General features: G+C 42.9%; 1 protein-coding gene across 1 annotated transcript in view; it reads right to left on the bottom strand.

Annotated features, from left to right (window-relative positions):
- Window positions 1–2,929: 2,929 nt before the first annotated feature.
- CIB2 (calcium and integrin binding family member 2) overlaps window positions 2,930–11,285 on the bottom strand; it is a 41,568-nt gene continuing 33,212 nt past the window's right edge. Inside the window, exons 5-6 of the mRNA XM_075855145.1 lie at window positions 10,557–10,752; window positions 2,930–4,033 (exon numbers count right to left, since the gene is read on the bottom strand). Coding sequence (XP_075711260.1) covers window positions 4,012–4,033; window positions 10,557–10,752 — 218 coding nt within the window. The 3' untranslated portion in view covers window positions 2,930–4,011. The remainder of the gene's footprint in view (window positions 4,034–10,556; window positions 10,753–11,285) is intronic.

The following is an 11,285-nucleotide window of genomic DNA, read 5'->3' as shown; positions in this document are numbered from 1 at the left end:
AAATATTACCAGAGCCCTCTGGCGGGTTTTGTTCCCCCCCCCCCCCCCCCAAGCCATTCTGTCCTGTATCGTTTTTACTGCTGGTCTAGGACAGTTACAGTAAGTGTACATTATGTCTGTCCCACGAGCCATATGTTATGTATGTATAATAAAAACTATTTAACAATTAGGTGTTGCTCTGCATACTGCTAAGGCATATGGCACACGGTTTTACAGTGTTTGCGGTGTAAACACTCCCAGTCACGGTAGAGCAGATGCACTTTATTCACTAGGTACACCATGTTCCCAGAACATTTCCACTCTGTCTAAGCATTTACACTATCTGCATTGTGCAAGCATATCCGGTGTGTAAACGCTGGGTTCTTGTCAAGTAAATTCTGTATGTCAGGTGCGTCTTACCTGTACTATGTCAGTCTGTGTATATTATATATAATGCTTTGAAATAGGCTTGATTTGTTTCTGTCTTTTAGTGTAAAAGCCTTGGTAACTTCAGGCTGACACCACATTCATCTTTGGTTCCTTCAAGTCATTTTAATATCAAAGCACCAACAATGGACTCATAAATGCTTGTACTCCCTGTAAAAGTGCCCAAGCATACATTTTAAGGGTTACATGGATTATGCAGTATGTGCATTTGTTTTAACTAGAACACTATATACAGTGAAGGAAATAAGTATTTGATCCCTTGCTGATTTTGTAAGTTTGCCCACTGTCAAAGACATGAACAGTCTAGAATTTTTAGGCTAGGTTAATTTTACCAGTGAGAGATAGATTATGTAAAAAAAAATAAAAAAATCACATTGTCCAAATTATATATATTTATTTGCATTGTGCACAGAGAAATAAGTATTTGATCCCTTTGGTAAACAAGACTTAATACTTGGTGGCAAAACCCTTGTTGGCAAGCACAGCAGTCAGACATTTTTAGTAGTTGATGATGAGGTTTGCACACATGTTAGATGGAATTTTGGCCCACTCCTCTTTGCAGATCATCTGTAAATCATTATGATTTCGAGGCTGTCGCTTGGCAACTCGGATCTTCAGCTCCCTCCATAAGTTTTCCATGGGATTAAGGTCTGGAGACTGGCTAGGCCACTCCATGACCTTAATGTGCTTCTTTTTGAGCCACTCCTTTGTTGCCTTGGCTGTATGTTTTGGGTAATTGTCGTGCTGGAAGACCCAGCCACGAGCCATTTTTAATGTCCTGGTGGAGGGAAGGAGGTTGTCACTCAGGATTTGACGGTACATGGCTCCATCCATTCTGCCATTGATGCGGTGAAGTAGTCCTGTGCCCTTAGCAGAGAAACACCCCCAAAACATAATGTTTCCACCTCCATGCTTGACAGTGGGGACGGTGTTCTTTGGGTGATAGGCAGCATTTCTCTTCCTCCAAAAACGGCGAGTTGAGTTAATGCCAAAGAGCTAAATTTTAGTCTCATCTGACCACAGCACCTTCTCCCAATCACTCTCAGAATCATCCAGATGTTCATTTGCAAACTTCAGACGGGCCTGTACATGTGCCTTCTTGAGCAGGGGGACCTTGCGGGCACTGCAGGATTTTAATCCATTACGGTGTAATATGTTACCAATGGTTTTCTTGGTGACTGTGGTCCCAGCTGCCTTGAGATCATTAACAAGTTCCCCCCGTGTAGTTTTCGGCTGAGCTCTCACCTTCCTCAGGATCAAGGATACCCCACGAGGTGAGATTTTGCATGGAGCCCCAGATCGATGTCGATTGACAGTCATTTTGTATGTCTTCCATTTTCTTACTATTGCACCAACAGTTGTCTCCTTCTCACCCAGCGTCTTACTTATGGTTTTGTAGCCCATTCCAGCCTTGTGCAGGTCTATGATCTTGTCCCTGACCTCCTTAGAAAGCTCTTTGGTCTTGCCCATGTTGTAGAGGTTAGAGTCAGACTGATTAATTGAGTCTGTGGACAGGAGTCTTTTATACAGGTGACCATGTAAGACAGCTGTCTTTAATGCAGGCACCAAGTTGATTTGGAGCGTGTAACTGGTCTGGAGGAGGCTGAACTCTTAATGGTTGGTAGGGGATCAAATACTTCTTTCTCTGTGCACAATGCAAATAAATATATATAATTTTGACAATGTGATTTTCCTTTTTTTTTTTTATATAATCTATCTCTCACTGGTAAAATTAACCTAGCCTAAAAATTCTAGACTGTTCATGACTTTGACAGTGGGCAAACTTACAAAATCAGCAAGGGATCAAATACTTATTTCCTCCACTGTATGGTTGTGTCATTTTCCAGCTAACCATGTAACATATCCACAATTAATGACATGTGACACAGGTGACAAAACTACAAGAGCTACTTCACAACTTGCTACCAACCACACCAGTTATTATGATATATGTATAGACAGGCATACAACTTGTGTGTTATCAAAGAATAATTTATTGATGCATACAGTAGGTAGGAAGAAAGGAGTCTATTACAATGGAACTACGCGGTTCCAGCATGACCATATGCTCCGGAGGAGCAATTTTTGCCAATGCAGAGAACTTGCCTAGAGCTGTTTTGCAGTTGCCTGCACAGAGACCGTCCAAGTAAAAACTCTGATGCAGCCACATTGCTTACTTAGCGCAGCAGCCCCTTTCTTCTGAGGATCAGTCAGACCCCCACACATAGGAGAGTGATAGCATATCGTAGAGATAATAGCATTAAAAACTTCTTTAATAGAAATCTAGATTTAGGAGGAACACTTGATCAACAGATCAAGATCAAACAGATTTTAAAGAAAAATAGAAAAAAAGGGTGAACTGTGAAACAGATTTTCTTTTACTTAGAACCGAATTCATATTTAAGTGTATTTTAGTGAATAAAATTATTTTCAGAACAAAGAAAGAAATGGATCCATTGCTGGAAACGCACGGAAACTCACAAGGATTATAAAAGGCACCATGTTAAATCTCGGAGAATCTTTAATGACCCTATGTACATCTCCCACATCCAGCAATGCCTATTAGAAGTCCACTGATTTGTCACTGTAGAGGCCTCAACATTTTGAGACTTCTTTTCATAGACTGCATGGATGAGAATGACCATCCTTGCTTTCAAGCTAGCCCTTAGAATTGTCCTTTCTTCCAAAGTCAAAGTGAAGCTCTATTAAAAATGCAACTACAACTAAGAGCAGGTTCATTTAAAGTGATGAGGCGCCTGGAAATATCCATTTACTGAGTGTTTTTTGTCGGACACAGGATGTGACACAGGATACTTGAAGAAAATGTTGAAAACACAAATGGAGTCGGCAGGGTACTCAACACTGGCTTACAATACATAGAATTGTCTACAATAAGCCACAGTATTTCCCGAGGTCCTGAATTCACAAAATGTAATGTTTGCATGTTTAAGCCCCATTATATTTTTACAATATGTTTATTGTTTTTCACCGGCTTCATGTGTTTCCATTGCTTTTCCCCAGTAAGACTTTCTTTAAAAGTGTGCTTCTATCCAATAGTTCCTGAGACATCTTGAATGCCGCTCACTGACAGTCCAAAGTTTTTCAAAGTTTTGTTCTAATATATAGCACAGTTCTTTTCTCCACGAGATATAAGCCCTTTGTATTCCATGTTATTCAGAGTATATGTACACATTGACTAATAAACTAATGAACAATGGAGTAAAAAAAAATAAAAAGAATGAATAATCAAAATTGTGTTGAATAGGAGGATGGATTAAGCATTGTGCAGTTCTTTATGAACATTTATGTGTTAAGGCCCCACATAGTCAGCTTTCATCTTTTTTCTGGATTGACATTCTGTAGAAAATCCACTTTTTTTGCTTTAACAATAACAAAAGTTTCACAATACAAAAAATGCAGGCAAATTCATCATTCAATTTTTAAGAAGACTGAACTTCCTGTTGTGACGTCAGCATTCTGTGAAAAGACGGCCATGATATTTTTTGCAGTTTCGAGAGGCTGGGTCCTGTGGATGCCTGAGATCCAATTGTTCTGAACCAGTGACATGATATAATCACAGAATATTCAGATTCTTATATGGAAGGTACTAAAACAAAAAGAATAAAAACAATAAAACAACATAAAACACGGCATTCTTGGACACAGAATAGGCAAAAGTGCTCAATACCAGGCAAGGTAAAACAACTGAAGATGTACTCAAGCAATATTAACTAACGGGAAACTTTAAAAGAGCCACTAAACATGTTTTCTATTAATACATTTATTTAGTAATGAAATAAAAAAAGAGGTAACAGGAAAGCTCGATATAATATAATCATACAATATACTTACATCACAGTAGGCACTTCAAAGCATTTCAATAAAAAAAAAGTATATGTAGCATTTATATTCCTTAGCACACGGCCTTAGTAAAGATGAAATAAGTAGACGATAAGGCAGCAATCCAATAAATATTCAATCTTAAGTTATTCACCCATGTTAAAAACACAACGTTTCAGCTACTTTATGGAGCTTTTCTCAAGCAATAGTGACAGTGATGATGTATTTAAATATACAACGACCGGACATCAATAATTATTCAATTAATATGAAATACAAGGTGTAGATACAGATTGCAAAGACCAAACTATTCTTATATAAAATACACGGCACTCACCCTCCAGAGCACGACCTACAGTATTTGCTAATATTAAAAAACTTTTCTGCCAGGAATTACAAGTGGTCTCTGACTTTAAGTGGCAAATGAGAACTACCCAGCACCATACACTTTGTTTCATCTTTTATATCGCGCAATACCTCTAGCTTGCAACTCATGTCAGATATTGACTGTACCTTATTGTCAGAAGCCTTGACCCTTTCTCCTTTTCCTGCTAAGCTATCTGGTACTTTCCTGGAAGGACTATGTCATTTCCCTAAATCCCCAATAGCTATTTCATTATGCCTGGATCAACCGGTATATTCTAAGCTATTATATACTTCTACTTAGTACTGTACTCCATATTGCCTTGCTACCCTGAGCGACTTGGTAAGAGTACTTTTAGTCGCGGTTCATTTTGTATTGAACGCTTTAGGCTCTGTTCTCAATGTGTAGTATATCTGTTGTATACTGTTTTTTTTTTACATTGTTTGTATCTATGCTGGTGTCACCGTTTTATATATGTCCTTGAAGCATCTATTAATTATGAGCAACACAAACCCGATATCTTATGCCTACAAGAGACATTTTACGCCTACATCTCATCCTAAGTACTTCTATTCCTGGCATCAAAAAATATTCCACTCTATCTTTAAGACTAAAAGTAGGGGAGTCACAATTCTCATTAGGAATTCTTTCCTATTCTCTGTCACAGCCGTTCACCGCTACCCAGCTTCCCATGGCGGCCCTTAGTTGTATCCTGCGTTCCAGTATCCAGTGTTCCAGTATCCTGCTTTCTGTATCCTGTTACATTTGTTCCTGTGCCTAAACTCGTTGTTGGAGTCGTGTTGCCTCATCTGCCATGTCCGAGGCCATCTGCCACCCTAAAGCATCTGCCTGCATAGCCCTCCAGGTACTCCTGCACTGTGACGGTTATTGACTATTATTTGGCCTGCTGCTTCTCTGCCACGGCAGAGCGGTCTAGTGGGTCCACATACCGCACAGCCGTGACAGTCTGTATATTATTTTGCTGGGAATATTATATCTGGAAACGGTATGTCTAAGACAATACATACGTCACATAGTACGGTTGAAAAAAAAAAAAGACAAATGTCCATCAAGTTTGACCAAGGTATGGGAGAAGGGAAGGGATATGGGTAAACTTTAGATCTTTGCTATACCCCAATTTATCCAGAGGAAAAACAAACAAACACATCAGGCATCAAACCAATCTGCCCCAAAAAAAGGAAACAATTCCCTTCTGTTACCAAGTGGCGATCAGACTGGATCCAGATTCAAACAAGAATTCTAGACATTGACATATGAGCTGATATTTTTTTGTTCTAAGAAATTATCTAAGGCGGGATTCACACGACAGGGTTTCCCGGCCGGGTGCCAGCCGTTCATAAATCGGCCGGCACCCGGCTGCATTAGGAATAATAGACCCCTAATGGGGCTATTCACACGACCGATTTTTTGACGGCCGGGAAAACTGGCCGTCAAAAAATAGGACATGCTCTATTTTCAGCCGGGTGCCCGGCCGCCCGGCTCCCATAGAAGTCTATGGGGCCGGGTAATACCCGGCCATCACCGGAATGTGTCCCGAGTGATGGCCGGGTCTACCGTCGCTCGCGCGATCTCTCTCCTCCTCCTCACAGTGCAGAGTGCATGTGAGGAGGAGGAGGGTCTTTTATTGCTCGCTGTAGGAGTCGGAATCCCCAATCCCCGGCCGGGGATTGAAGATTCCGCTACAGGAGAAGTGCGTGACTACACTGTCCAGATATGGACACAGCGAAGTCACTCACTTCTGCAGCGGAATCCCCAACTCTATGGCCGGGGATGCCGCTACAGGAGAAGTGCGTGACTACACTGTCCGTATATGGACACAGCAAAGTCACGCACTTCTGCAGCGGAATCCCCGACTCTATGGCCGGGGATGCCGCTACAGGAGAAGTGCGTGACTACACTGTCCATATATGGACACAGCGAAGTCACGCACTTCTGCAGCGGAATCCCCAACTCTATGGCCGGGGATGCCGCTACAGGAGAAGTGCATGACTACACTGTCCATATATGGACACAGCGAAGTCACGCACTTCTGCAGCGGAATCCCCGACTCTATGGCCGGGGATGCCGCTACAGGAGAAGTGCGTGACTACACTGTCCATATATGGACACAGCGAAGTCACGCACTTCTGCAGCGGAATCCCCAACTCTATGGCCGTGGATGCCGCTACAGGAGAAGTGCATGACTACACTGTCCATATATGGACACAGCAAAGTCACGTACTTCTGCAGCGGAATCCCCGACTCTATGGCCGGGGATTCCGCTACAGGAGAAGTGAGTGACTACACTGTCCATATATGGACACAGTGACGTCACTCACTTCTGAAGCGGAATTCCCGACCTGTGGCAGGGAATTCCTCTTCAGGAGAAGTCAGTGACTACACTGTCCATATATGGACATTGAAGTCAGTGACTTCTCCTGGAAGGGGGGGGGGATGGGTGCAACCTACAGGGGGCTGTGTGGGATCACCTACAGGGGACTTGGTGGCATCACCTACAGGGGGCTGGGTGGCATCACCTACAGGGGGCTGGGTGGCATCACCTACAGGGGGCAGGGTGGAATCACCTACAGGGGGCAGGGTGGAATCACCTACAGGGGGCAGGGTGGAATCACCTACAGGGGGCAGGGTGGAATCACCTACAGGGGGCAGGGTGGAATCACCTACAGGGGGCAGGGTGGAATCACCTACAGGGGGCAGGGTGGAATCACCTACAGGGGGCAGGGTGGCATCACCTACAGGGGGCAGGGTGGGTGGCATCGCCTACAGGGGGCTGGTGGGTGGCATCGCCTACAGGGGGCTGGTGGGTGGCATCGCCTACAGGGGGCTGGTGGGTGGCATCGCCTACAGGGGGCTGGTGGGTGGCATCGCCTACAGGGGGCTGGTGGGTGGCATCGCCTACAGGGGGCTGGTGGGTGGCATCGCCTACAGGGGGCTGGTGGGTGGCATCGCCTACAGGGGGCTGTGTGGCATCGCCTACAGGGGGCTGTGTGGCATCGCCTACAGGGGGCTGTGTGGCATCGCCTACAGGGGGCTGTGTGGCATCGCCTACAGGGGGCTGTGTGGCATCGCCTACAGGGGGCTGTGTGGCATCGCCTACAGGGGGCTTGGTGGCATCGCCTACAGGGGGATGGGTGGCATCACCTACAGGGGGCTGGGTGGCATTACCTACAGGGGGCTGGGTGGCATTACCTACAGGGGGCTGGGTGGCATTACCTACAGGGGACAGGGTGGTATTCCTACAGGGGGCTGGGTGGCATCGCCTACAGGGGGCAGGGTGGCATCACCAACAGGGGGCTGTGTGGCATTACCTGCAGGGGGCTGGGTGGCATCACCTACAGGGGGCTGTGTGGCATCACCTACAGGGGGCTGTCTGGCATCACCAACAGGGGGCTGGGTGGCATTACCTACCAGGGGGGCTGTGGCATTATCTACAAAGGGCTGTGTGTGGCAACAAATTTAAATGAAATTCATCCGATTTTAAAACGGACAGGGAAAAAAACGGATGCAAATCGGGTCCAAATCAGCCGGTAAAAACGGCAACTCGGCCCGGAACGGAATCGGAACGGATGCAAACCGGCCGGGAAAATCGGCCAAAAACGGACGATTTTCCCGGCCGACACTCGGACCCTGTCGTGTGAATGAGGCCTAAGCCTTTTTTTAAAGCCATCTACTCTTCCTGCTGTGACCAGCTCCTGCGGTAGACTATTCCACACATTCACAGTTCTTATGATAAAGACGGCTTTTCGCCTCTGGAGATTGAAACTTTTTTTTCTCAAAATTTAAGGAGTGCCCCCTTGTATTTTCAGGGGATTTTACATGAAACAGCTTTTTATCCAAGCCCCGATTTAGATCTGCCACAATCCTAGGTTTGGTGCTAATAATTCCCCGATCCCTTTCCTCCTAGATATTTGTGAACATATTATCTCTCTGAATTTTTTGTAATTAATTTGGTGTGGGTATTTAAATTTTGCATTACAGCCAAACGTGGACTCCACTTCCTGGACTTCCCACCCATGCTCACAATCCACAGCCTTGACCAAGATTTTTCATACCGTGACATTGGCAGGTACATGGAAAAAGCATAATCCAATTACAAGGGGTTATACATACTTCTTCTATGCTCATCGTCACTGATGTAGCTCTTGCAATACACTAATTTTATACAATGTGTTTATACACTTAACTTTTCTCTGGAGGGCGAGTGCCCGTTCACTTATTACTTGCTGTTAACTTACTGTACTTTACTACTTTTATACACGGAATTATTGTATGGAGTTATGTATGAAAAAGACACCACAAATGTAATTTATATGAGAATAGTTTCATCTTTGCAACCTGTATTTACTCTTTAATATTAATTGAATACGTTTGCTGAATTTTAAATACATAACCACTATGTCACACTTGGAGGAGCTGAAACGGTGCATTTTTACCATGATGAATAAATCAGCATTGAATATTAATTGGAGTGCTGCCTTATCTTCTACTTGTTTGGTCTATATTGAGTGGTAACCTTTGGTGTAGGGTACTACATGGCTTTGCACCCTGGATTTAATTTACTGTGAGGCCCCACTCTATAGTTTGCCTGCTGTATTCAAGATCTGTGTTGTATGGATCTGTAACACAGCGTCCAATAAATCTTACAGTATGCCTCTGTTCATAATATGGACCAATAGAGCCTTTTATTGCCTTGCAAGCCTAATGAATGTGTAGACAGCTTCATATATACAGATGTAGCAATCTTTAACTTGACCCTAATAAGTTATCACGCTGTAGCAAATTATTGCTTACAAGAAAAACGGAAGAGAAGTCATTGATTGATAAAGCTTCTTGCCACAGTGTATATAAAGAGGCCTATCTCCTACATAAGGAGATCAGCGCTATAATGTAGGGGACAGTAATGCTTTTTATTTAGAAAAACGATCTATTTTTACCACGTTATTAGCGATTTTAGCTTTATGCTAATTCGTTTCTTAATGCCCAACTGGGCGTGTTTTTACTTTAGAGCAAGTGGGCGTTGTACAGAGGAGTGTATGACGCTGACCAATCAGTGACCAATCAGCGTCATGCACTCCTCTCCATTCATTTACTCAGCGCATAGGTATCCTGCTAGATCAGTATGTGCAGCCTTATACTGACATATTAACATTAATGAAGTGTTTTGACAGTGAATAGACATTCCTTCCAGCCAGGACGGGATGTCTATTCACAATCCCAACACTTCAGTAACGTTTCTGTGGTACTTAGAGAAGAGTAAGCGTAATCTCGCGAGATCACGCTGTAAGTGACAGGTTACAGGGAGATTACGCTTGCTCTGCTGTAAGTATCACAGAAATGTTACTTAAGTGTTGGGATTGTGAATAGACATCCCGTCCTGGCCGGAAGGAATGTCTATTCACTGTCTAAACACTTCAGTAACGTTAATATGTCAGTATAAGACAGCACATAGTGAACAACCCAGTGTCACTATGCGCTGACTAAATGAATGGAGAAGTGCATGACGCTGATTGGTCACTGATTGGTCAGCGTCATGCACTCCTCTGTACAACGCCCACTTGGTCTAAAGTAAAAACACGCCCAGTTGGGCATTAAGAAAGTAATTAGCATAAAGCTAAAATCACTCCTAACGTGGTAAAAATAGATAATTTTTCTAAATAAAAAACACTGCTGTCACCTACATTACAGCGCCGATCAGATTATGTCGAAGATAGGGCACTTATAATGTGGTGACAGAGCCTCTTTAAAGCGTTAAGTGTCAAGTTAAAGACTCCTACATCTGTATCACACTACTGTTGATAGAATAAATATAGAGAAATGATGTCTAGAATATATTTCTGCCTACCAGAGATCTGCAAATATAAATAATCTAAGGTCTTGATATTTTTCTAATCAAAGATTAAATTACCTGAGAAAATCGGGTGCTTTAGAGATCATATTCTCAAAGTCTGCAAACGCTAGTTTTCCATCACCATCCATATCTGCCTCCTCAATAACCTTCTCACAAACCAATGTTACTTCTTCCTCCTCAAGTTCTTCTCGTGTCACCTTATTTAGAGTTTTCTCCAGATCAGATTTACAGATAAAGTTATCGGTGTTGAAATCTAAGCAATAGAGGAAAAGGAAGAATACATCTTCAGCATTTTGGGCAATGAGATTTACATATATTATGTTTTAATCGGAAAACAGAACTGCTTGTAATAATTATTTTAAGCTACTGTATATAATCTTTTTTTCCAGAGAAATTTTAGACAGAATTGACCACGACAGACTTTTTAGAAGCAGAATTAAGTCCTGTGCAACCTTAACTAGATACATTGTACATAAGGGCTGTCTTTTCCGCAGACAAGTCTCACCCAGCAGTTTTGGTTGTATGACATAACTGATACTGTACTCAATGCAAATTACTGATTTGGTTATTGATTTAGAGATGAATGACAATGACATCCTCATCCACAATTACACAATTCTCATACTTTTTCCTCAATAATGTGTCAGCACTGGGTGCCACTGACCCTTATATATGCCACGCATCTTTTCCAATAACTTACTTTATATATGGTTTGTCTTAGTCAAACATTGTTGTCAGGTTCCCCCACACTTTATTTTGTTTGTTGGATATAGTCTTTTGTCTGCC

This window comes from Rhinoderma darwinii, chromosome 3 (assembly GCF_050947455.1).
Source record: "Rhinoderma darwinii isolate aRhiDar2 chromosome 3, aRhiDar2.hap1, whole genome shotgun sequence".
Taxonomy (NCBI): domain Eukaryota; kingdom Metazoa; phylum Chordata; class Amphibia; order Anura; family Rhinodermatidae; genus Rhinoderma; species Rhinoderma darwinii.
The sequence above is the reverse complement of the archived record's forward strand: the minus strand, read 5'-3'. Positions and strand labels throughout refer to the sequence as shown.